At 43.3% G+C, this 27352-nt stretch overlaps 1 protein-coding gene across 3 annotated transcripts; it reads left to right on the top strand.

Moving 5' to 3' along the window:
• The first annotated feature begins 1037 nt into the window (after positions 1–1037).
• Positions 1038–26075, top strand: rtn3 (reticulon 3). 3 transcript variants are annotated; one of them, XM_061233822.1, is made up of 8 exons: positions 1038–1392; positions 6503–6538; positions 19277–19484; positions 19763–19901; positions 20744–20813; positions 21675–21721; positions 22762–22820; positions 23387–26075. In XM_061233822.1, exons 1-8 carry the CDS (start codon positions 1293–1295, stop codon positions 23430–23432), a joined length of 705 nt encoding a protein of 234 aa, XP_061089806.1. In that variant the 5' UTR covers positions 1038–1292; the 3' UTR covers positions 23433–26075. The 3 variants fall into 3 exon arrangements, with proteins under 3 accessions (XP_061089806.1, XP_061089807.1, XP_061089804.1); XM_061233823.1 differs by lacking the exon at positions 6503–6538 and having other exon boundaries at positions 1039–1392; XM_061233820.1 differs by lacking the exons at positions 1038–1392; positions 6503–6538 and adding an exon at positions 10481–13337.
• Positions 26076–27352: the final 1277 nt, after the last annotated feature.

A 27352-nucleotide genomic window follows, 5' to 3' on the forward strand; every position in this document is an offset into this window, starting at 1 on the left:
CTGGCTCACTTGTGTTCATTGACGATGTCAGCATGAATGATGCCGAAGTAAATCCAAGCAAATGCATCAAAACTGATTGGACGGCACTTAATCATGCAGCAGGACAATGACTCAAAACATACAACCAAAGCAACCAGGGCGGGGTTTTTTTTTTGAGTGAGTGAAGAAGTGGAATGTTCTTGACTGGCCAAGTCAATCACTTGACCTAAATCCAGTTGAGCATGCATTTCATTTGCTGAAGACCAGATTAAGGGCAAATAGCCCCCGAAACAAGCAGGAGCTGAAGAGGGCTGCAGAGCATCACCAGGGAAGATACCCAGCATTTAGCCATGTCTGTGGGTCATAGACTTCTGGCAGTCAAATGATTTGCAACAAAATATTGAATATGATTACTTTATTTCAGCTTGTGTTAATTTGTCCAATTACTTTTAGGCCCCTGAAATTGGGGCAACTGTATAAAAACGGCTGTAATTCCTATGTGGTTCACCAAATATGGATGTACAAACCTGAAATTAAAGATGAAAGTCTGCACTTTAACCACATGGTGATTATGTTATTGTTTCAACTGTTTATTTTCTGGAGTATGGAGTGAAAATAAAATAAAAATATTTGTCACTGTCCAAATACTTACAGACTGCACTGTATGAAAGCTAACTTGTCGGTGGCTTTTATGTAAACTGGCTGAAAAATATGCCAGGTATTATGCAACTCAATGCCACAGATACTGCCAGTCAGGCTAAAATGAACGGTTTGAATGGACTGAATTGTCGACGTTCTAGCAGTTTTCAGCCCTGAAAATAGTGAAGAGTGAACTGTGTCCTTTAGTCTAGCTCTCATCTCATTCAATAACAAAAAATGCTAATAAATGAAGAGTATTTTCCTCTATATCTATACTATTTTCGGTGGCCTGTGGGTTATGTTTACGCACTAGATCACTAAATCGCATGAAGCCATCACGTTCATATAATATGTGGCGTGGCCCTTTAAAAGAGCTAAACGTCAACCTTTCACCCTGATATCGCTGGGTTTTTTTCCCCTCTGGACTGGGCCCGCCTTGTTTCACTCTCTAGCAGGTTCAAAACGCAAGCTATCACATCGTAGCAGGGCTTGTGCGAATGTGTGTATAGATAGGTTCGCAAGAGCAGTGCGCCAGTGGCATTGCGTCTCACCCGAGGGGGGAAATACGAGGAAGGAAGCGTTTCAAAGGAGATTAGCGATACCGATATAAAATACAACTTTACAAAACTCGGTTCTTGCTCTTTCCACAGCAGCAGCGCATAATTTAATCAAAAATGGCAGATCCTATGACCCAGTCTGCACAAATCTCATCGTCTCAGGGGCTCGCCGATGGACAGAACTCAACTGCCTCGTCCAAAGACTCTAAGTTCTCCGGTAAGAGGAACTCTAAACCAGTGTAATTTTGAATGTGAATATTAACACTGAACTTGAATCCTTTAGGCTTTATCCTCTCATGAACAATTTGTTAAATTAATGCAATTTTGGAGCATAATGATATGCATTTCAGGTAGCTATAGGCAGTTGTAATATGTCTGCTTGTCGTATGGTTCATTTGTTTTATTTTACCGCTTAAGGTTGTAGGGCCTATATAACTAGCTACCCAGTTCCAGAGTGAACCGTTTGAACGACGTATTTGCGTCCCGTAATTCAGTAAAACGTTTGTTTTCCTCGTGTGCTTCGCGTTGGGTCATAGTAAGACGCGAAGTGTTTTGGGATTTATGTCGTTTACTTAATATTCTACGAAGTGGAAGATATTTTTTTATTGTTGCAGTCTCTCGCTTTTTATGCGAAAGTAACCAAACCGTACCACGCCTCCTAAGAACTACATGGTCATGACCAAGTTAAGCGAATCTAGATTTGCAACATCGATTCTGGCATTTGGCAGTGGATACATAAACGTTGAGTCATAAATGTGGAAGCTTAATGGCCTAATCCTTAACTAAACTTGGTTTAGTGTACTGTCTATGTTGTTTATTCTAATGCATTGCTATAAACTGAAGAAAAACAATGGTGACATTTTCATTCTTGCAATGGCCGTTATTGAAATGGCTACATGTTGCGGCGACGGCGATCTGCACTGCAGATGTATCGTTACTGGGCAACAGCGATAGAAAAGCTCTTAAAGGCGCGGCAGTGGCCTATATATATATAGATACATAGACGTGTAGTATAGGCTTTCCAGATGGACACATAATTAAAATAAATGGGTAGTCGAGGCTACAATGCCACTTCTTTTTTAAAGATATATAAACTCAGAAGTAACGCCTGGTAGCGAATGTTCTCTATAGCCTATGTGCCATATTTAATTTTTCTGCCGTTATTTTATTATTTGGCTGCGGTCCATAATCATGTTCCATTTTAAGGCTCATTTAAACTGAAAAGAGAAAATGAGTTAGCCTATACATTTCCTGAACCAATATGATGTCAAGCTACTTCAAAGTTGGACGCTAAATCGACTAAGCGAGAATGATTCTAATGGACAGATTCACACACTTAGGCATATTCTATTGAAAAATATGGGCGCGTGCTCCGTCTAGTTTCGTATGATAGCTCTTAGCAGACGTGCTGGTACATGCAAGTTACAGTAACCAGTGTTTTAGCTCCTTAAAGCTCACAATGCCAGCATGTTCTGTTAAGATTCCCGAAATGTTTAGGTTAGGGCGCAAAGCTGAACTGTATGGTCACAACGCATAGCCTATTGTGGTGCACGACAGCAGCCGTAAAATCTAGCAGCACGTTATCATCTTAATGTTACAGTAGTTTAATGTTAATCAATGACATCGAGGGAAAATCATTGTTACCGAGGTTAGTCATTGATATTCTGTGCTCTGCATAGATGCGTTTTCTTCTAATAGTTTCTTCTAATAATTAGGTTAACGTATTGGCGTATGAGAGTCCTGTAGTTTATTTAATTTTATCCATTAAGCGACTGTGATAAGGACAATAGAACTGCATTCATAACTGTAGCTAGGGCACAGGCAGGCACGACATGTATTTGGTTAACATGGTGGTGTTAGAAAACACTACCACAGCTGTCACCAGCAACCTCTCGAATCCTATTTGTTTGTTGTTCCTTGAATCTGTTGTTGACAGTCGGTTTTTTTAGCAGCGTCTCTGCCATCTGGAAACCCCTGGCTTGGTTCCTGATGAATCTGCCCACCTTGTCTCTCATGCTGGCAAGCCCTGAACGTCTGCGTCGAAGAGAATGTGGCTTGGCTGGGTGGGAGGGGCATACTGGTCACTGAGGAGATGGCATATTTCTCTGCTATGGGAAAAGGAAGCATAAGCTAGCTCATGGCCTACTTTCATCCCAAATTGCCACCCTCTTCAGGTTAGTCTGAGTTCTTTGAGAGCTCAGATTTCCAATATATGTCCCGCCTCTCCTCTCAATTGCTGTCAGTTGCATATTTGCTGTCTCAAAGGGACACCGTTTAGGTATAACGTAGGAATGAAGCTACCGCTAATGCATCCTTTAGCGCCCATGATTTTTTTCTATTTTTTATATAACGGCATGGTAGGTCGTTGCCGTTGCGATGCTGAAGTCCTTGGGGTGGCATACAAGGTCTGGGACCCAAATGCATCCGTTTTGCTGGAACATGCAGTGTATTTTTATCCTCCCACTGGCTTTCTCCTGCCTTTCTATTTCAGTCATTCCTTCTTTTAAGGTTGTCTGGTTATATCCGACTGGGAAAGGAATTCAGATATACTGTTATTATGTATTATTCTTGACACTGGATTGGATGCTGTTGTGTGCATTATATTGTGTGTTTGGATTGCAAGTGCTCTTTATTTTACTCTCTCTCTCCGCTATAGTCATTACTTTACACATGCTCTCCTTTCATAAGCTATAGACATTTGATATGGTCATGCACCTGTTGTCAGTATTGGCATTATACCCAAGAAGGTCAGAAACGACACGGAATGGAGTTTTATGTGTCTGGACGGCATTAAAACACAGAAACAGGTGGCAGTTTGAGGACCATCGTCTGTGTGGCAGACATTTCTGAGCAGTGACCTTGCCAGACACGGTGACGTCCTTCACGAATCAACGAAATCGAAATTAATTGTATCTCTAGCACGTGGGCTTACTTTCCAGTTTGGTGTCGCTGTGAAATAAACTATAACCTTGTAGCCAGAATATTTTTGTTTCAGTTCCCAGGTGGTGTGCAACTGCTGTACCTTGTGAGTTACTGAACTCAGATTGCCGTGGTCCTTATCTGGCTGTACGTGTGAATATTATGTACAAAATGTCAGCTATGTAGATCATGCTGGTATCAGGTATGTAAGTGAATACTGTAATGCAATGCAAATGGCTCTCGCTGAAGAAGGTTCTGGAAGGAGTGTGCAGTGCAGTCGAGCGTCTCTGAGATGATGTAGTGGTATGCCTCATCTTTTTACCAGGCGTCTGGGGTCATCTGAGATCAGGCTGAGACAGCACAACCCACCCAGGCTAAAGTGTCATTACTCTACACCCCCTGGAACTGTTATTTGGCTTGGGGGGGGGGGGCATTTAGATCAGCGCTACCCAACTCCCCATCCTGCGGGCCACAGTGTCTGCAGGCATTTGCTCCTACCGTGTGTTACACCTGGTTCGGGTAATAAGTGAATTGGTGAAATCCGGTTGTGTAGCACAAGGTTGAGGCAAATGCATGCAGACACTGTGGACGTGGAGTTGAGTAGCGCTGCTCTTGATGGAGCATGGGGTGGGTTATGCTGTACTGGGACATGTGAATCTGTCTGTCTCTCACCGTTTCCTGCTGAATGTGCAACCTCCCCCAGCACCTAATTTCCTGAGGCCCTGAATAACTTAGCACTGACCCAATACCTCAGTGATATGGTAACATATCTTTGGGATGACAGAAACAAACGTGATAATCCACATTGAGTTCCTGGCAAATACACTATAATTTCTCCTATAATTTTCATTGTGAATTTTTAGGTTTAGGACATGGGTATATTTAAAAAGGAGTCGCAAACTGTATTGCCGATCTTCCTGGGCAGATTTCTTTGCAGGGCATCGGTTGTGAGCGCTTGTGATTTCTGCTCCAGTCAGCATTAGCTGTCAGTTGCAGGGCGTGGAGCAGGGCGTGCACTGGGCACTCCCATGAGAAAAGGTGAATGAGCTGTGCGTCTGGCCTGCAGGAATGTGGTAGAGCCTGGGAGTGCTTGTCTATTGTTGGCTGACAACCAGACCAGCCTGTCTCCCCTGGGGAGTTTGGGCACTAGGGCCTAGCCGCTCTCTCGCAGTGAGTGAATGCAGTAATATTTAAAGGTGCAACAGGTCATTTCGGACTTCTAACGGTCAAGAGAGGAATAGCAGCAACAAACGCCTTCAAACCACAACACTGTTTATCCCTCCCCCTTCTCTGTGAGCGCCGCCGTTGAAATGGCATCGGCTGTGGCTATTAAAACCAATTTTCAACCAATGAGCTTGAATTATTGCACAGCTATACAATGTTTTGGTACAGTGCCAGCCTGTCAACTGTATATTTAAAAACCCAAATTTAAGGACTATGGACACAGGCAGAGGGGTGACATGTCAGTGAGCTTTTTTCAATGATCCGAATGGTCTTGTAACAATATTTTAACTCAAAAATCTTACCTACTGTACTTTTAATATATAACCCCAAAAAGCTTTGCTGCTTAAAGTTGTATCCATGGCAATACAGTGGAACGGACATTCTCACCCTCCTAAAGCTCACTTGGTATTCAGTGGCAGTAGTGGAGTTAGCTTGGTTATGTAATGTTCAGAGCGAATAGTTTTGATGACTCTGTAATGTGAATGAGATCAAACCATGAGGGAATATTTTCAATAAGCATGTGTAAAGTGGTTTTTGTGTGCGCCAACTGTAGATTAGTGAAGTCCAACCACCCAGTTTTTCAGCATTGCTACACCAGCCAGCTAATTACTGTGTGTGGGAGTTTATTTAAAAAGGAAGAAAATATGCACCCTTACAAATAAACCACGCAGGTGCATGAAAGAGGTAACACGTGAAAAATAGAAATAAAGACTGCATATAGTGAGTACTGCTTCCAAATTTAGACCAGCCACAGAAAGATTAAGTGTCTGACCCTTAGTAATTTTAGTTTGCAGTCTTTATTGAGATTACTGTACTTGCCACCTTATTTGCTACACATGTTTACATATGGGGGAAAATGTACATGTTATTTGGTTCCACAGCAGTACAGTAGCATTGGAGAACTTCAGTGCATTTATGTAATGTATTTCTGTTTCATTTTGTTTTATTTTTTATTTTGTTTTGTTTAAACCATGGGGGAATAAATGGAAGGTATGTGTGAGGGGAAAAAGGGGTGAGTGTCTCCTGAATTGTGGCATGGATGAAACACGACTTGGTCCCATTTGGCATTGTATCGTTTTAATGCTGCAATGGCTTAGAGGTTGGGAGGGGCTGTTCTCTTGGGGTGGGGGGTGGAGTCTTAATGCTCTAAGATTCTTATTCTTCTGTCCTTTTTATTTTTCCAGATTCCTTTCTTTCCTCTTCGCCTGTATCTCCTCAAGGCAAGTGGTTCTCTCTCTTATTCTGCTCGCCTGCTCTCTCCTGCACTCTCTATCCCTCTCCCTCTCTCTCTCTCTCTCGTTCTCTTTCCCATGCTCTCCCTATCCCCTTCTTTCTCTCTGGCTGGGCTGCTGCTGTTTTCTCTTTTTTTTTTTTTTGGTTCCATCCCTCTCTCTGGTGCCTCTCTCCACTTTACAGACCGGGAGCTCAATTGGCACGAGAACATAACCATCGTCCCTTTTCTAGCCCACTTCCTCTTCCCTATCGTCCACTCGCCTGCGTGCCTAAGTTGGGCATGGTGCAGAATTTCAACATTTAGAATACTGTTAAAGTTGTCATTGAAATGCCTTTGAGTTTGCGACAGTTTCGGACTATTAAGCCCCCCCCAGTCTCCCGTCCCCCAAAACAACATCTGATAGCAACAGTGCTAATCACTGATATGACTAACTGGTATTGGGTTCTCGATGCAAACTGCTTAGTGGCTGCTTTATAAAGGACACATTATGTCTCAAGAATACATGGTTGAATGAAAAGTACTTGACCCAAATGCCCTTCCAGTATTAATAATATATCTATTGTCAATAACATTTAGTTAAATTATAGCATGATGCTGCTAGTATTAACTAGTTAAATCAGGCCATTGACAGATGTTCTATATGTTCCATACATAGATTTTTTTTTTATGTCAAGGGCAACAGCTTGCACACTGGGTAACAAGCGCAGCTGCTTCAAGGGCGGCCATTTTGTAACCCGCTGCACTTTGACCCATCCCCCACACCCCCCCCCCGTGTAAGCCGGAGCATTAATTAGGTCAAAAAGGGTCCAGGGTGCTCCTGGGATTGCCACCTTATTTTAAGATGGAAGCAAAGTTCAAGTTCGCAAGGAGCCCTGTCCTTAAATTGGATCACAGCCCCCTTTCCCCTAACACAGTTCCAATTTCCCCGGGGGGGGGACTTTACCCACCCCCAGGGGCATCTGTTACGGTCTGAATGCTGACGGCACGCGACCCCGCTCAGGATGTTTGACCGCCTGCTGAGGGGTCGGGTGGGAGGCCTCTGGCTGCTTGACTCTCCTGCTTGGAGTCCGTACTCGGCTTTACTGCATGTCACCTCCTCTGGCTGCTGCTAGTAACGATAAGAGCTTAAGATAAGACATTTATCCTGTTTAAGGTTTTATTAAATTAGTTATTTGTTTATATTTGTGTTGGCTACAGTATATACATCCGGCCCTTCATTCAGATTCAGTCGTTGCTCACTGATAGAGCTGAGCAGGTGGTGTGCCTCTTTTCCCTCACAGCATAGCGGCCTGTGACCTTTGCCCTCTGCTTAATTTCTCTTCATATTACCACATTACACATTATTATTATTATTATTATTATCATTTTCTTTTCTTTTTTTCTTTTCTTTTTTTACAGCACAGTTAAGCAAAGTTGAGTATTTATTCCAGATGATGATCTCTATGTTGCAATTAGCAGGCCTAGAAATTATCCTGGTCGGAGACTATCCTATGATATCAAACCGAGGGGTTGCTCCTTAACTTTAAGGTTAAGTGGTAGTTTTTTTACTTTCTGCCACAGTGTCCAGTGAGAAGATTAGGAACTAATCTCTTTCAGTGTCTTTTAATGCAATGGTTGGGTAGTACAGAGTCTGCCTGTCTCGTTTTCGGTTTGGGGGAGGGGGAAGCTATTGTTCACTGCACAAACCACACTGCTTGTTAAACAACTTATGTCGGCAATAGTGGACATTTTTTGTACTCCAAAAGGTGGAATTTCCATTCTGATTTTTATTTAATTTGTTTTTGACTCACAATATGTAATTGGCTTTTTTTGCTACCTGACACTTAACTCAGTCCATGCATCAGATCTATTTAATTACATATTTCATAAATGTAATCATTTTTGAATAAGGGAAAGCTGCTGAATACAAACCATCTGCAGAGTTTTCTCATAGATTTGCAGAAAATGGGAACCTCTATGATTTATGTGTAGTCTGCAGCTGATGCAAATATATCAGCCAATTAAAACCGGCAAATATCAATCTGGATGGATCATTGGATCTTACTGGGACTGTTTGTAACTATCTTTGTAACCAATAGGATTTTCCAGAATGTTCTCTTCCAGAAGCGTAGCATGTGGCATATTGGATTGTGAGGCAATCTCACCTGTAGCTTCAGGTCAGGGATGTCTCTGTGGAAACGGTGGCATGATGCTTGACCAAGGGTCACATCCTGTTTCTTTCGCTGTGACTTGGCATAATCGCCTCCCTTATTTGATAACACTACTAATTTAAGTAATATGGGGGTGTGGAGCCCGTTCCAAAGTTTCTCGATGCTCGCCCTAGCCAGACACTGTCCTTTTTAATGAATCATATTTATTCAATATGATCGTCTCATTTGATTAAACCCTGACATGCTTCTATTAATATATCAACTTTGAACTTCTTGTGTCCAAACCAGTGAACCGCATTTGTTTCAAGGATCAAATTATCTGGTGATGCTTTGACCTGATCTATCCGTTATGCATTGCTGGATATCTCGAAGATGACTGTTAAAAAGAGTTGTCATTGGTTTTTTTTCTATGAAATCAGTGTATGAACCCTATTTCTTGACATTCCCTTCTGTATACTTTATCGTAATTTATATGGAAGATATTTGGTAATAATATCAGGCAAATTAACATTAATGGGAATTGTAACAGGAAAGTTTTGTTTTTTCCATTTATGACGGTAGTTTACTACCATTGTTTTTCAAGAGAGTCTGAAGTGGATTTATATTCACTCAATAAAATGTCGAGTAAATACAGAGCACAACTTTGTATGACTCTTATTACTTCCAAATTGAGATTCCTTAATTCAGTTTGTATCGTGGACTCGTTATGTGGCAATTCTGTTGCTTCTCTTGTGGGAGGTCTTCTGTATTCACTTTTTAGAAACTCATACAGTGAACACTGAAGCCATAAGCTTATTCTGTTTAATGAAATGCGACCAGAACTAAATGGTTCCTGCCTATTACCTTATTTTGGTGCTTAGTGTTTGGCGTTATCTTATTAGTCAATTGTGAATTACATAAAAAAATCGCTTTTTAATAGCTTTTCTTTTCATATCTCTAACTGCATATTGCACCACACTTTCTGTGACAGCTAAGAAGCAGACTCTTCACAATCCAACAGTATCCTGTATATGTGGGAGGTCAGATCTATTATACAACAACTGGATCAGACTTTTTTTTTTTTTTTTTTTTTACATTACCAGAATAGCAAGTTAAGGCTTCAGAGGTGAGGTTCACTGAGTCATACACCACAAGCAAAGGATTAAATCCACTTTCATGGCCAGATCTCTCATGCACCTAATTGCAAGAAGACCAAGTATTTACCCTGAACATTTGTTATACATTTATGGCAGGCTCATATATTTATGTGGATCATTTTTCCCCACACATGTTTAAATCTTTTCATTGGTTGCCACTGCATTCAAAACTGCAGTCATTTCAAGTGTTGCTGCATTGAGAGCCTCCTTCAATGGCAACACTGTAGACTTGCAGTAATGCACACTCATCCATTGCTGTGATGCTACTGCCCCCATTCCATGCATGACTGCTTGCGCTATGGGGATATGGATGGCACTGAGGGCATGGAGGCGCTGTTGCTGCTGAACAACTGGAATGATAATAGCTTTTATATTCAGGTGGTGGTCCTTCTTCTGGCTCTGAAGCTATCCCTTGGTCTTAGATTTTGTGCTTCTCAATTTGGCTGAACCCCCCCAAAAAAATGTGCTGGGTGCTCAATATCCTGCACTGGAATTCTCTAGTTTTTTTTGTTGTTGTTGGGATAAATTCCTTTCCTTATATTTATCAACCAGAGCTGAAAGTGTGGACCACTTGGTTTAGTTCATGTGCATGGGAGTTTGCGATGACTTTACCGCCCAACAACCCCCCTCCCCCTTCTCTTCTCTCTTAATGCTTAAATGGATGAAGACCAACGGGTGATGCCTTCAGAAGGCATCGCCACGTCCCGTTGCTTTCCCCCTCAAGCCCCAGCACCGGTGGGCACTGGGGCAGATAATTACATCAAGGTTCAGAGCAAGAAAGTGGAAATCCATGGGTTTGAATCCCGCTTTGGTGGACATTCCAATCTGGTGTCGCAAGGCTTTTCTGGAGGCGCCTCTTCGAACACTGGCCCCCATGACCAGGACTCCCCTGTTAAGACTTCACCCGTCTCCGAGCGAATCAAAGCTCTGGAGGCTCTGGCAGCAAAACAGAGTGATGGGGATGCCTGCAATGACGGAGGTTTCCCCCTCTTCAAGGAGCGCCACTATGAGAAATCCCAAACTGACATAAAGGTAGAGTTCTCCACTCCCTTTCAGAAGAAGGAAGCCACCCCTGAACAGGATTCTCCTGAATCTCCCTTTGAGGTCCTAGGGGACCTGAAGCAGGGGGGTGAATTTGAAGACACCATTGACTGGATGCAGGCTCACCTTCCTCCGGCACCTGGCTTTGGATCAGAAGTCCCGGACCCAGAAGCATCCGATTTCCGATCTGAATCTAGCCGATCAGTAGAAGCTATTGCTGCTGCGGGAGTGATGGAAGTGGGTGTGCCTGATGCCTTCATGGACTCTCCAACTGGAGCATCCAAGTCTACCGGTCCACTCATTGAGTCCGGGAAGGCATCAAGTGTAGAAGATTCTGAATTTGACCTCAGCTTTTTGCCCACTGCTTATGTCTGGGAGAAACCGGAGAAACCGGAGAAACCGGAGAAACCGGAGAAAGCAGATGGTGAGCTCCAAAGGCCTGTCCTGGAACAGGAGTCCCCTGCCCCCCCTGCTGGTTTTGAGTCCACCCCTCCCCCTTCTCCTCCAACCTCTCAACTAACTGCTGCAGAGGTCAAGCACACCCCAGTGAGTGACGACTTTGAGCCTGCGGAAATCCTCGAAGTTGACAGCTCTGGGGAGTCCGAGGATACAGTGACGGAGGACACTGCATCTGTTCCTGTGCTTGCATCAAGTACACCCTCTACAGAGGTTACCTCCACAGTCACTTCCCTGCCAGCTGAAGGGAAAGAGCTGACCAATCCAGAACCTTCCTTACCAGTCCAACAAGGCAAGCCGGTATTGCTAGTGCCCATAATTAATGTGATTGAGACTGATGAACAAGTGTACAGTGATGAGGAGGTGGAGCCAGTAGAGGAGGATGAAGGCGATCAGGTTGTAAAAGACCCCCTGAAAGAGGCGCCTGAACACACAAGCCAAAAACCTGAAGTGCCCGAGTTGGCAGCTCATGTTCAGTCCGCACATGACTCAGATGCTGCCCCTGGACACTCTGACATCTGCACCTCTGATCCCCCATCCCAGCAGGATAGCGCCCCACCATATAGAACTCCCACCGATGCCAAAACCTCACCTCAACTCCAGTCTGCCAAAGAAGATTCCGATGTTGGCGAACCTCCCTCTGCTATTTCTGCTGAACCTTCAGAAGAAAATATAAAAGAATCTCCAGTGTCCAAAGAACCAGAATGGGATGTTCTGCAGGGGGAGCCTCTAGCCTCTGATAAAATGCAAATGCATCCGGAGCAACCGGCTAATTTTTCACTTAATGCCATGGAAACCTCGGATGAAAATACTGTTGAGCGGCAGACTGATCCAGTCAACCATTTTGAGGACCTTTCAAATGAGACCCAGCCTGACTCCCTTGATTTTTGTTCCAGTGATGAAGCTGCACTGCATGCTTCTCCTGGCCTACCCTCCTTATTGACAGAGAAATCCAAGAAGGACTCTTTAAAGGAGGATATTTCACAGTTTTCCTCTCCACTGGTAGAGTCAAGCGGAGCACCAGGCAGTTTTGTTGCTAATGAATATGTTCAACTATCTGCTGAGGAGCCTGATAACGAGACCCCTGCAGCTATGCCAGAGAGTAAATCCATGGACGGAGATTATAACTTGGGTACTGACACCAAAATTGATTCATCTGGTTCTGAACCCCAGAGCCACACTGAGCCAATGGTTCAACAATTCAATGTCACCTCTGAGGAAAATACCACTGCAAAGACCATAACCGATCTGGGAGATGTTGGCACCATAGATTCCCAAGAGCCTCATCCTAAGCCTGTCGGAGGACAGCCATCCCCACGGGACTTCAACCAAGATCCATTTTCTTGCCTCTGGAGTGAACCCCAAGATGCCGCACAGAAGCTGACCTTGCTGGAATCCAACATGGATGTCTCTGCTGAGGTGACTTCAGAGGTGAAATCACTGCACAGTGAGTCGGCAAGCAGGAGTGTTGGTGATGACACGCCTCGTGCTGACCCTGAAACTATGGCCAGGCTTGTGGAGACCAAAGCCGGCGAGAACTCGCCAGAGACAACAAGCGACCCAGAGAGCATAGAGCCTGAGTGTTCTGTGACCGCCGCCACTGACAGCTTCGTGGAGTTCATGAGGGAGTGTCTCAAATCACGGCAAGGGGTGGAAGAGCCAGAAGATGTCGGGCACCGCGGTGCAGATAAGGAAAAGTCCCCCAAAATGGGTGTCCTACATTCAACATCCCCACCAGCGATGGTTTTTGATGTAGAACAGGAGCACCTCACCATTCGTGCCCTGAAAGAACTCGATGATAGCCAGGAGGAGGAAGAGCAAGACAAGGTGCCTCCTCAGTTTGCCTCTACAGCCCAAACCCCTGTGAGGTCCCCTTCTCCCCCTTGTGAACCTCCATGTGACATCTCTGCGTCCAGAATGGCAGAGGAGGTGGACAAGTTGGTGACCGAGGCATACCATCTTGCAGAGCATGTCTTGACTGCAGTACTAACCCACTTGTCAGGTAACTTCTTCCTTCTGGGCTTTTAGCCTACTAACCTCTCACACAAGCACGCAAAACTACTTGCCCTTTTTTCCCTTTCTGCTCACTTCTGTGATCAGATATAGCAGTGTTTATTGCAACAGCATGTGTGTGAGTCTCTTGATCCAGACCAGTTTATGTTTGGTGTTATGCCTTAAGTTGGATAAAAACAGTGGCTGTAAACATGCATATTGAACGACAAGAATTTGATAGCCGTACATCCCCACAAACTTGCACATCAAATGGAGAGAATTTAAATTGGGTTGAAAGTCTGGCATGGAGCAACTTGCTACATTTGCAATATGGAATGACTCTGCATTTTTGCATTGAAAAAGGGCCAAATTCAATTTGTCGAGCCAGCTGCAGGCATAAATACTGCAGAGGCATTTAAAAAAAAACTTTCAGGGCCTAGACCAGATTCCTGTGGTAATTGTGTAGACTAACAAAGTCACCATTTCCTCACAAAATGAAAAGGGCAAGGTGTGATACTAGAAGGGTCCATGTGAGGGAATTCAAACTGGAATTTCTGAATGCATGTTTGGAATTCTGAATTGTTCCTGTCTGCCCTCTCGCTCTTTGGCAGTACATTGCTCTTTCACCGTTACAAAAACTGTGAACTTTGCTTTGGAATTCAATTATTACAAAGCTTTAATGTCCTTTTTAAGGAAATATGTCCTTCTCTGCAGTGCAATTTAAGAAAGTGCTTTTTTTTTATATTATTTTTTTTATGTCCTTTGGTTTAATGTATTGCGGTAGAGCTAGAAATGAGCATGGATTCCTACAGATTCAGTCATGTTCGATGTCGGTGTCTGAACCATTTGACCTTCCCAGTCCCTTGTCCTTTTGAAGCTTGGCAGTAACCACTGCTAAGCAAGAAGGGGGAAGCGGGGGGTGGGGGGGGTATGGCATGGCTCCTTGGTGTCTTCTTACCTAGAACTGGAAGTCAGGCGCCCCGGTCAATCCCCAGTGTTATGTTTCTGCTTTAATGCAATTTTCCATAATGCCCAGCTTTGACAGGAACAAGTTCACTGCAAACCGATATACTGGTTTTAAAGCAGCTCCATCGATTCCTACACCAACCCACCCCCGCATAGCAGCCTCGCCAAATGTGCATTGTAAGCGCATGGTTAGTGACCAGGCTGGAGGAAGTGATGCAGGATAATTGGATCTCTGTGGGTCTTTGCCTTACATTCAGAGTGATGTTTCATGTGACACTTTTTTTGACTAAATCAGTTGTTCCCAAAGTGTGTGTGGGGGGAGGGAAAAGGGCACAGTGCAGGAAGTGTGGGGGGGGGGACGTTGCACTGGCCTTTTAGTCCTTAGACCTTCTCTATACAGTGGTGCATCAAGGTCATAGTTCTGCCCTAGCACCTGATGTTGATGACACAAGTTCCCACAAGTTCTAAGTTCACTGCATTGTCGGTGAGATGCGCGCCATTGTCTGTAGTGCGGTGGACTCTTCAGCCATATATCTGATACCCTGCCAGGGCAATTTTCTGAGCTGTGGTCCCTTATCCATCCTGTGACCCTTTGTCTTTTCTCCTGGGCCTTGTATAGCTATATTTTGAAATACTTTGTTTCATCTATACAGAGTTGCGGCCTCCTTGCCGCAAACCGAGCCCTATTTGCCCCAGCAATCTGCTTTAAGTTAAACCATTTAGTGTTCATCTTTGCTTTCCCTCACATACAGATAGATAGATAGATAGATTGATAGATTTGATAGACTTTATTCATCCCAAGGGAAATTTTAGTACATATACAAGACTCATTGCAACAGATATTTAAAACAGGGGTGCCCAAATGTTTGCACCCCGCTGTGTTCATGAGACCAGTCAGTTTGAGCAATGTTTCCACAGAAAACTGTTTCAACAGTAGCTGCTCAGACATGGATCAACCCCTTTAAAAAAATCCAATCTGCCCCCCCCCCTTTTCCATCCCCTCCCCAATACGTGCCTCTACCCATGTCCTCACAGTCCAGACATGAAATACAGATGCGTCACTCTTGCTCTGGTATGCTGACATACGAGGGTCTTTGGGAACACGCGTGCCTTCAAAGACACGTGTACCCCACGAGGTTTGCCTACATCGGGTGGGCTGCCAAAAACGACCACGCAGGCCGTTGCCGGGGCAATACAGTTAAAGGGACACATTGTACAGTACACGTCGTACTCGGTTGTGTGATTCTGAGTTTTTTTTTTTTTTTTTTTTGGCGTTTCTTTTTATTTTATTTTATTTTTTCATTTCGTGTTAACTTTCTGCCTTCCTCCAGTGGTCTTATAAGCTGGTGAGGGGTGCATTTGTGCTGTGTTCCCCAGTTTTTCTTTTAGCCGTAATGTCTCGTGTTTCACGAACTCCACTGCAGGCACTTACATAACCTGCGCTGCAGTGCTGGCTGCTGAATTGGCGATGGCACTCTCCAGCTCTTGAGTGTGCACATCACACTGCAAAGCAAATGCTCCCGGGAGGTTAAAGTTCAACTTTTGTAGGAATCAGTGCAGTTGGGTTTTGTTTTTAAAATCGATGGCATTTCTTCACCCGCCATCTTCCCTCAGAAAGACTCTATCCATCACAGTGATCCTTAGCCATACATCTTTATGAACTGTATTTCGATTTGGAGGGAGCGCTGTTTAGGGAAAGCATTGTACCAAAAGATAGTGTTGCATTTTGTGAACTGACATTTTTGACAAAAATTAGTTGGTGGCATAAATATGTTGTTTATAAAGCACTAAATGCATGTTTGAAGTTTTGTACAAAAATACTGTTTAAAAGTTGTTTCTGCTTGGAGCCCATTCACTTTGGGATCTTTGAAGCTCAATATCTCAAATCTACTCACAACGCCGATAGAACCTTCTAATTCTTAGTTCACAATTGGTTGGTTTCCTTGGGCTTTTAACTGCAGATGCAAACCTGTTCCCGTTCATTATTGCGCGGCCTTTGATCTGTCAAAAAAGCTTAGTCTTGCACTCTGGCCTGTTTTCTTGCCCTAGACTGTTCCTGCCTCCCAGTCTAGGTTAATATGCCTGAACCGGATGACCTGCCTTGTGTAATGGTGCTGGTGTCAAGTTGCATAATTGCAGAAAAAAAGAAAGAGAATGCCCAGAACTTTAAATCAGCTGCATGAAGTCAATCCACGAGCCATAAAGATGAGTAACTTGACGCAGTATGTGTGTACATACCTGTGTGCTTGTGCTTGTGCGTGCGCGTATGTGTGGCTATAGATTTGGGTGTGCTCTGAGCACTGCAGTTGCCGGGGCGTAGCTGCAGTTAGGGCCACGTGCGTAGTACGCAAAATGGGCCCGTGCCTTTAAGAACCACTTGCTGTGGATGAAAACAGGCCACTGCAGATCGACTGCAACTGGGACCCACTGCAAGAACCACGAGAGGGGGGGGGGGGAGGGAAGGAGTGAGTGGGTGGGGGGGGGGCTAGTGAACAAGGGCTTTCAGGCTGCCCTCCTGTGGGTACCGGCAAAGCATGCTGGGATTGGCTCAGACCCCTGCTGCTTTGGGTGTGGAAACCCCTTATATCCATTCCAGCACTTGCTATCCAGCATCTGAATTCACGAGCTGGGAACAATGGAACACTTTCTCTGACTGTTCGATTCGCTGCCCTCCTGTTGCCTCGGTGCAGCTGAGCTACGATTGGCCGTTTTTTTTTTTCTTTTCTTTTTTATACATCTGTCATGACTGTGGGGTATTAAATGTTGTTTCCAACCTTTCCGGTTTAACGTGCTGACAACGCCCACTTTCAATCTGTGAGTCCGCCAACATTTTTATGGATAGAAGCATACCTGGGTTTGCCTTTCATTTTCTTTTTTTTAACGGGGCAGTGGAATGTTTCACAAGAGGTTTTCTTTGGCATTTATGGCAGTGTGGGAGTCATATTTAAAGATTCAAAGGAATGTTGATGCAGTGAAAGTCACTGGTAATAGGGGCGTGAGTGTTCAGGAACTGATCTTTCATTCAGCCACTCATTCAAAATGGTGACACCTTACATTTTGTTTTATACTTCTGATTTCTCAGACAAGTTCTGAAACCTAGTCATTGTAATAGGAGCATCAATGCCAGACCAAATTAACAACATTTGTGTGTGTGTGTGTGTGTGTGTGTGTGTGTGTGTGTGTGTGTGTGTGTGTGTGTGTGTGTGTGTGTGTGTGTGTGTGTGTGAATACATGCAAATAATTATTGCTATAAGTTACACATCCGCTCCATAGAAGCTGCAAACTGCCTCTTACCCGATGTGTCCCAGCAAGGCTCCTGATTGATCGAGCAAGAGAGAGGGATCGCTGTAATTGTCACTAAATAAAAATATGGTAAATGGTTGGCATTTATATAGCGCCTTTATCCTAAGCACTGTACAATTGATGCTTGTCATTCATCCATTCACACTCTCTCACACACACACACACACACGCATCGACCAATGGCAACTGGCTGCCATGCAAGGCACCAACCGGCTCGTCAAGAGCATTCTTGCTCAGGGACACCTCGACACACCCAGGTCGGGATCGAACTGGCAACCCTCCGACTGCCAGATGACTGATCTTACCACCTGAGCCAATGTCCTCCCAATATAAAAAAATATGAATTACCCCGTCTCGTTTTAATATGTCTGCATTCGGTTTTAATATAGGGACACTGATCAGTTGGAAAGCAACGGAAGAAAGTGTTTTGCCTCCTTTTCGGTAGTTTTTAGTTGGTGCATTTATACTTGAGCCTGGTGTGAACTGAAAAATTTAAATTAAAGTTGTGTGAGCATTGCTGTAAGTACATGTGCCTAATTGTTTTTGCCCTGTGGGTTTTCTTGGCTGAGTCTCTTTTAAAAGTTATGCAGCTTAATGCTGCCTGATTAAAGGTTAAATTTATATATTACAGGTAGTTGTCGACTTAGGACCGTAATTGGTTCCGACCGAACAGTCGTAAGTGGAACTGGTCGTAAGTCGGCCTATGTTATAATTACCTTACATGTATTATACTGTGTAATAAAATTATAATCTTCTTTAAGTCATATTTTATCAATATTTTCTTCGCGGTCGTAAAGGCGCACAGTCGTAAGTTGCATAGGTCGTCGACTACCTGTATATATTTGTATAAATTAGTTTAGTGAAATTATTTTATGTCATGTAAGTTGAATATGCTGTGTATATGCATTCTAAATTCCAGTTTAGGCCTTTTCTGTTTGCTTAGTGCTGCTCTTTTGCAAGGTTTGGTACTATGGTTTACTTCAGATGGTGGATTGCAGGTATTGCTGGTTTAGTATTGGTGTGTAAAATGTTCCAGAATGTTTCAGCTCGACCCAGGCAGGCGAGTGGTTAGGGGAGAGCCCTGTGTGTACGCTGAGGCACGGGAGGGGGGATGGGGTGTTATTTTTGGACATCAGCCCAGTTTTCCACCTCAGCCAAAAAAAAAAAAAAAAAGGCAATAGGCTAAAATGCACACAGCAGTGCTCTGTTGCTGAATTAATGCCCCCTCTGTGAAATTGGGGAGACGAGGTGGGGCCAGGGGCCCCCAAGATGCCCCTGTTCCCCCACGAAGCTCCTATTCCCCTCAGCCATAACGCACATTTAACCCTTCAAACTCCACACTGAGAGATGGCTTTTGGCACACTTTTTAAATACTTACCCCCTCCCCCCCCCGCTCCAGAGCATCCCAGAAATGACATAATGACATTATGAATTGCATAACTGCAGAGTGAACCTAAATTGTACTCCTAGCACACTTTTGGGCGGCGTTTGTTTATATATGACTTTACCCAGAATGCACTGGGAGATGGGGTGGTGGGCATTGCACTTTACATGCTGCTCTTGCTAAATTTAGCTTGACCTGCAAGGCTGGCAGTATGTTATAGGCCATTTTTAAATCGGTAATGTTGAGTAAATTTAACGTTCTCCTTTTCATTTTTATTTTTCCCTTCCCTGAATCAGTCCAGGAGCTGGTGCACTGGCGCGACCCCAAGAAGTCGGGCGTGGTCTTCGGCACCTCCCTGCTGCTGCTGCTGTCGCTGGCTGCGTTCAGCGTGATCAGCGTGGTGTCGTACCTGCTGCTGGCCCTGCTCTGCGTCACCATCGCCTTCCGCGTCTACAAGTCCGTCGTCCAGGCCGTGCAGAAGTCCAGTGATGGACACCCCTTCAAGTGAGCGCCGGGGGGGGGAGGAGGGGATGACTGGCAGGAACCAGCATACGATTACCTCACACATAAAGCGTCTTAACTTTGAGACATGTTTTAGTCTCATAATGGGTCTTAAGTTCTTAAGTTCTTTTTTTTTCTCAAGTAGAAAATTTTCGGTTGTTTTAAGTGACTGTTTGCCCACTGGCAAATCTTGAAATGATTCAAAACTGTCTTATCTCATTGGCAATATGTTTGACCTATTTGGCAAAAAAGAGTCTGCGTGTCCGTTTCTCCCCGTGCAGGGAATTCATGGAAAAAGATGTCAGCATTCCCCCCGAGACGTTCCACAAACACGTGGACAGCTGTCTGTGTTGCGTCAACCGCGCCCTCAAATACCTGAGCCGTCTCTTCCTGGTGGAAGACCTGGTGGACTCTCTCAAGGTCTGTGTCCGTCTGTCCAGTCAATGCACTCCATCAGTACATTGCAGTACATACATATTTAGCAGATGCTCGCATCCAGAGCGACATGCAGTAAAATCAGACTGGCCTGCACGTACAGTATGTGCAGTCTGAATGTACACACAAACACACACGCGAAGGTACACGCATCTACACATGAAGGCACACTCACACACACACACTCTCTCTCAAAGCAGTGTAAGTGTCAGTTGCTTCAGGTCACATGCATGTATATTTCTTTTCCCTGCATCCCCCTCCACTGCTGTCCCATCTATTTATAATAGTGAGATCAGCGGTCAGCTGTGCGTCTTGACACTGCCCTGCTCTCTTTTGCGCGCGCACACACACACACACACACACACACACACGTACACGCACGCACGCACACACACATACGCACTCACACATACACACCATGCCTGACAATCTTTACAATGTGACCTTATTCAGAGTGTGACTTATAGGAGAGCTGTTGAGGGCATTCACTTGATTGCCAGACCTGACTTGCAACATTCCCAGACCAGCAAGTATAATATATACAACACTATTAAAACGGTAGTTCATCTTAATTGTGTGAACTAGAACACAAATTTAAAAAAATACATACATAGTACATAGGAACAGGAGTAGGCAAACAGTCGTAATACCCAGGAGAATAGAGGCAGACGCATTGCCTCTCTCTTTGGCAGATGAGCATACATACATTCCCACGCACATCCTAACATTCTGTTAATGCAGTGTGCTAAAGCATGTCGTATCCAGCTTTAGTGTAACCAACACATGATGCACTGAAACATTTTTGATATTCATTTTCTTTCTTTCAGCTGGCAGTGCTGATGTGGCTGATGACCTATGTGGGAGCTGTGTTCAATGGCATCACCATTCTCATCCTGGGTAAGAGGGTACAGAACCTGTGTTCCTCTCCAGTGGGGCAGGCGACGGGGGGGGGGCCTGAAATTAGAGCCTCACCCTGACCTCATGTCCTCACCTCCCCCCTGGATGGGGTCAAAGTTCAGGCACTGATATCCATCTCAGGCTTAGCGGATAAAAATATGCCCCCCGCGTAACCCCCCCCCACCCCCCAAAAGAAAAAAAAATTATTGCAAAGAACAGCAACTGTCATGTCCTAATAGGGGGGCGTTACTTCTAAGTTACATTTTAAAATGACATTTATTGCACAGTATCACCTCACCACATGTTAAAACTGCAGTTCTCAGTTCTCTCGGCAGTGAGGCTAAATTTAGCTCTGTCAGTTGGGCTTCCTGGATGAGCTCCGGCAAGGGTACAGGAAGGCTTAAACTATAAAATCCCAGCATGCTGCAGTGCCGTAGAAGATTTCTTTGGTAATTTACCTGTATGGAATAGCATGTAAAATGGTGTAAATGCAGTCCTCCTCAGACAATGAAGGTTTCACTCCTGTAAATCTGTTTGCTGGCCTGTTCTTATGTTTTGTAGAATGTACTGTTGTGTCGTCTAATGGCCGGGGATCTGAGCTTAGCCAGCTAACAAAACGTTGTCACAGTGTTGCTGCCATGTTGTGGCGATGTTATAGCATTGACAGAACGCTTAAGTAACATCTTGCATCTGCTGAGCCTGAGGTTGCTGGTTTGATTCTTATTGAGGCTCTGCTGTACCGTTTTGTGTATCAAACTGGATCAATGGATGGTATGTGAAGTGTTTGTTAGAAGGATTGTAAGTCTGTCTGGTAATAATTGTGATTGTAATGTTATTGCTATTCTCCTTCCTCATCTCCAGCGGACATCCTCCTTTTCACCGTGCCCTTGGTGTATGAGAAGAACAAGGTAAGAGGTGGATGTTAAACTGAAAGTTGCTGTTTTCTGTTTTGCCTTTCTCTGATTGCCTCCATCTTCACTTTCACAGTGGCAAATCTTACATCGTTCATGCGGCAAGAATATAAGATGAAGGGATTTGGTGTACTGTGTGTTGCACTACTTGTATACTTCAGTTGGGATCATCCATGTTGTCATTACATTGTGTTGGGTAGGACTGTCAAGAATCATTCAAGTTCAGGTTGTACAATGTCCATAGCCAAGCAGACTACGACCTTATGTTACTTGTATTAAACGTGTATTGTCCTGTAGGTTTTCATTTCAACCCTAAATTTGCACACCGGATTCTGATAATTATCAGTTTATCATCTCTAGCTGTTGAAGGAGGTGTGCTCTGTTGGGGTTGGAGTGAAAACCTACAGGATGGTTACAGATCTCCAGGAACAGAGTTGGGCAGCCCTGCTCTAGCTGTTGAATTAGGTGGGCTCTGTTGGGGTTGGAGTGAAAGCCCACAGATCTCCAGGAACAGGTTTGGGCTGCCTGTGTAGAGCTAGGCCGTGGTACACAGCAAGGGCCGAACCATTTCAGGATTTTGTGGCAACTTCTGCTCTAAATTATTTAATTAGCTCAATCGTACTGCATCTTGGTCTTTTGTATTAGCACTAGCTAAAGTCACAGACTGCAGATGTATCCTAAAGATTTCACTATGATCCAGTACAGGAGTGAACCAGTGTAATCTATTATAGCTGTCAGAAAACAAAAATTAAAGTAAGTGGTTGGATCAAAAATCAGCACACGGAATGGTCCTCCAGGACCGGAGTTGTGCACCCCTGGTCTAGACAAGCCAGGCTCTCTCATGCGGATGAACTTTTTCACTGCTTCAAAGTTCAAACTTTGCTGATCTGCACATGAACCCACATTCATGTGCCCACTCAACTAGCAGGCCTGTCTCCATACTGTGGAGACTGTCTGCTGGACTGAGCCGGGCCACAATGGGTTAGCAGTGTAGCTGTGATATTGCTCCGTGCAAACACATTCTCTCCTCTCTCCAGAAACAGATTGACCATTATATAGACATTGCCCGGAAGCAGATCAACACCATTGTTTCCAAGTAAGTAATCCTGAATTTTATCAGTTTAATACCTAGGCCTATGTCCAGATTTGACAGACGGCAAATTGTGTATTTTGTTTTAACATTAAATCGCTAAATAGGCCCCCTTAAATTGATGTGAATTTTGTAAATAATAACCCTAAATGTAGTATCTGAAAAGTTTTATGTTGCAATTTTATAATTTGAATAATGACAAAGAACTATTTACAGTCAGTTGGTAGTGTTCAAATGGATGGACCGGTTATCAGCCATCTATACATTACAATCACCTGGCAGGTATTCCTATCCAGAGTGATGTGCAGTACTGGAGAACATGCAGTATCAAGTAAAATGCAGTATCAATTACACACAGCCCTTACAATCGCTATTGTAAGCAGGATCCATCGATGGATCATATTCTGAGCAAACACTTCCTTAGATTATTTCTCAATTAATATTTTAATAATATTGAGTAGGAATCTTGAATTTCTAGTGAATAAAATAGAGGTCTTTACCCGTTTAGGTACATGTGAAGAGGATTCTGACTACTTCTCTGCTAATTGTGTTTCCCTTTTTCTCCTGACCAGGATACAAGAAAAACTTCCCGGAGCAAAGCGCACCAAAGTGGAATAAAGTCCCTCAGCTCTGTCCATCACTACCTTTGCCCCCTTACCGAGACCTTCCTCTCTCACCCCCCCCCCCCCCTAAAAAAAAAAAATTCAGTCCCCTCCATACCCCTGACACCCTCCATCTTGAACTCAACCCACCGCCCGCACTGAACCAGCTATTAAGAAAAAAACGCTACTCAATACTCCGTATAACCGCGCAGCTTGCAAGCACCAGGAAGAGGAATGGCGCTAGAGGATGAGTCGCGCTTCGACTGATTTCGGGCGGTGAAAGTGACGAAACGCTAAACTGGTTTTCGCCCGTCTTTTTGCCACGCAAAATTGAAATGGACTGTGAGAACTAGATTGAATCTTATGACCTGGTTTTGTTGAGCAGCGTAGCCGCATAGCAGCTTGGAATGGCGGCGGACGGCAGTCTCTCTAAAACGTGAATGTCTGTACATGCTAAGGACACATTTCAGGCTATAGGAGCAATGGTAGTAATGTCACGCTCTGGGATCTATTTTACGGTTAGCATTTATCCTAGTGATCTATTGACGATGATTTTGGCCGTTGTGGGAGGTAAAATTAGGAAATTTTCACTAATGTGTGTTCACAACAATAGTATGAGCTAATTATTTGTATTTTTTTATGTTTGAAATGCCTTAAGGTTCTCTCTGTTACTAATTGGCTGTTTGGCCCTTCTTTTGTTTCCCCATGCTTGTCCAAAAGGCATTTTCATGCAGTCTTTTCTTTCTTTCTTTTTTTTCTTTTTTTCTGCAATGCACTGAATGTTTGGCACGCCACATGTTGGTGGGATAAAAATAAAAAAAAATGTAAAAATAAAAAAGCACCTAACTGAACCAGCTGTGATAAGTTGGTCTAGTTTGCCCCGTTTCTTTTGGTGCATTTTTAAAATGTGTTTGTAAATAAGACTAAAACAGGCTTGCAGCTGTAATGAGTCTAAATCTACTGTTGCTTTTCCTCAAAGACCATTAAATGTGGTCACACATGTTTTAGTCACACATGTTTCCAAGTCAGGCTCCCAGGTTATTGTACATGGTTATTATAATCTTGCTTCATTATTATGATTGCTATTATTATTATTATTATTATTATGATTGTTACTGTTAATAAGATAACTGCTTTGCCTCCCCAGCTTTTGTCATTTGCTATATAGAGAAAACTCTCGTTGATTGCACCAAACGGTCTATTAGGATGTGGGGTCAGAACCGTGACTGTCTAAATCAGAATCAGGAAGGTATACACATGTATAGCTAAATGCTTGTATAAATTGTGAGCTAGGGGATTGCAGGTGTAAAAACATTGCAGAAACTATATTTAGGTCCTTTTTAGATGCTCTCTGTCTTGCCATTTTAATAATGTTCCAGTAATTTGCGTAGTAGTTACCTTTTTCCTGTATTATGATATGTTCAGACTAGTGTTTTTATTTGGAGTAGGAAACCACAATTAATTTGTAATTGGGCTATTCCCAAGAGTAGAGACTAATATGTTAACACCATGTTTGTTTTCCTATGTTTTTTTTTTTTTTTTTTTTAAAGGGGTGAGGTTTGGTAAAAAAAATTCAAGATGGATTGCGTGTGGCGTTAGGCCGAGAGTGTTCGGATGTGGACGGATTCCTTCTGCATTTCAGCAGAATGCTGATGGTGCGGGTAAAGAGAGCAATTAGAGCTATGAGTTTTGCTACAAGGTAATTATCTGATTGGTTTCTGAAGGTCTGACTACTGTTCCCCAGCAACGTATATAGCACATTCCACCTAACGCTTATGAATCTCAGTTCTGCAGGTGCCCTTATCTGTGTGTCAGATGTGAAATTCTCCATTTCCTCTACATCCTTTTGTCACTCTCCAGAAACCTGTTCCATTGGAGAGTTGAGATTCAGTTGGATAGTGACATCATAATGAGCTGGGGTATTCTGGGTATTCTACCACAGCTCAGGATATATGTTTGTGTAGGGTCATTAACACGTATACACATACACACACTGTCACACATGCACAGATATGTTCATGCACACATTCACTGGCATACATGTGCGTATTCACACACTGGAAAGAGTTTGTCTTATCTGTGTTTGTCCTTTTGATGCTTGGCTAACCGTAATCAGACCAGACTTTGCAAGGAAAGATTACAGGTGGTGCTTTTGAAGGTTTGGCTTGGTTCCAGCGCAGAGAAGATTAAGATTTTTCCTTAATTTCTTTTGGAGATTGTAACATGAGAAAATAATGCTACCTGTGTTTTTGGTAATATAAATAACATTTGCAGACCTCTTTATGTTGTCTAGATGCTGTTTCTTAGTTGTTGCTGTATTCTCGAGAACTCAAAAAGATAACTGAATTGAGCACTGCATTGAGTTTAAACTGGATCTGACTTTTTACTGGTTTCCTTGTAGCCTACGGCTTTTATCTTTTTGTTCATTAGTTTTTTTTTTTTCTTTTGGGGGATGTCAGAAGTTGCTTCCTCTGGCAGACTTTTGGCAGATTCTTTTTCTCTGGGTAACTGTTTTCCTTACGTCTGATCTCTGCTTGTTAGGTATACATCTTGCTCACATCCAGGATCTTTGGAACGAAAGGCTACATAATACAGAAATAAAACAATGTGGTCCTTGTACTGATGTTACCGTGATATTAATAAAAATGTCTAAGGATCAGTTGTATTGTTTGATTTGGGGTTTGGAGGTGGAACATCGGATGTCCCGGATGTTGTCCTGACAACTTTATTAACTATTAGCTATTAGCTTGGTTATGACTATTTGTAAAAGCTGGTTTAATTACCTGCAACGAGAGGGAAACGCTCATTTACAGTGAATTCCAACATGAGTACAGAGAATCTGCCATTACAGATGTTACATTACATTACGGTGATTTAGCAGACGCTCTGATCCAGAGCAACATACAATAGTGCAAATCAGAACCAGGGATGAGTGTGTTGAAAACCCTAGAGGAAAGTGCAGTTCCAAGTCCTAGAGTGATCACATAGATAAAACTTGAATACTACATCAATTTTCCAAGTAGCATACCACAGTTTGCAGCTAGAATACCCCGAATACTACAATAATTAAGCACAATTATAACCTATAGCGTACACTAATTATAGCAGTGAAAGTTTATTGAAGATGTAATAAAATTAATCAAACTTTAAATACATGGATGTGATCTTTGTATAAGAACATTTTCACACACAATAGCCCATTTAATGCTAAACAATATGTGGTTTAGTCATTTTGAGCAGTGTGTAAAACCTCTTCACAGTGTGATAATTGCACTAGGGAGTGAATTCATACAATTCAACTGACTGATTTTCTCAAGCTATTTGGAGCTTAACTGGGGGTGGGAAGGGGGGGTAATTATGTGTGGGTTTTAAATCAGTGGATTTTGGCTGAACAGAAATCTTAACGAGCATTGTGCTGTCATGCCAGGTGAGCTAGTTAGTTTTGGTCCGTTTTTTCTGTAAAAAGGTAAGCCTTTTTTATTGTTTTTAATCGGTATGGATGTTCACCGTGGTCCCCATCCCACAATACCCTGCACACATTATTGCATCACATTTTTTTTTATTGTAAGATTGTCTTGAAAGAAGATAAATAGCTGTGGCTCAGTGTGTGGACATTGGTCAGTCAGCCACATCGCACCGAACCTCTTAATCCGTAAATCAATCATTCACTCAACTGTCTCAGCAGTTCTTCAGACTGGATGTTGGCCCAAAGCCTTCAAAATGAGATTGAAGGAATTGATTTAAAGGTACAAGAGCTCATTTTGGACTTCTAATGGTCAAGTGAGGAATAGCAGCAACAGACACCTTCAAACCACAACACTGCTTATCACTCCCCCTTCTCTGTAAATGTGCTGACGTTGAAACGCCATTGGCTGTGGCAATTAGAACCCATTTTTAACAAATGAGCTTGAATTATTATAGTTATACAATGTTTTG

The sequence above is a fragment of the Conger conger genome, chromosome 3 (genome assembly GCF_963514075.1).
Source record: "Conger conger chromosome 3, fConCon1.1, whole genome shotgun sequence".
Lineage (NCBI taxonomy): Eukaryota > Metazoa > Chordata > Actinopteri > Anguilliformes > Congridae > Conger > Conger conger.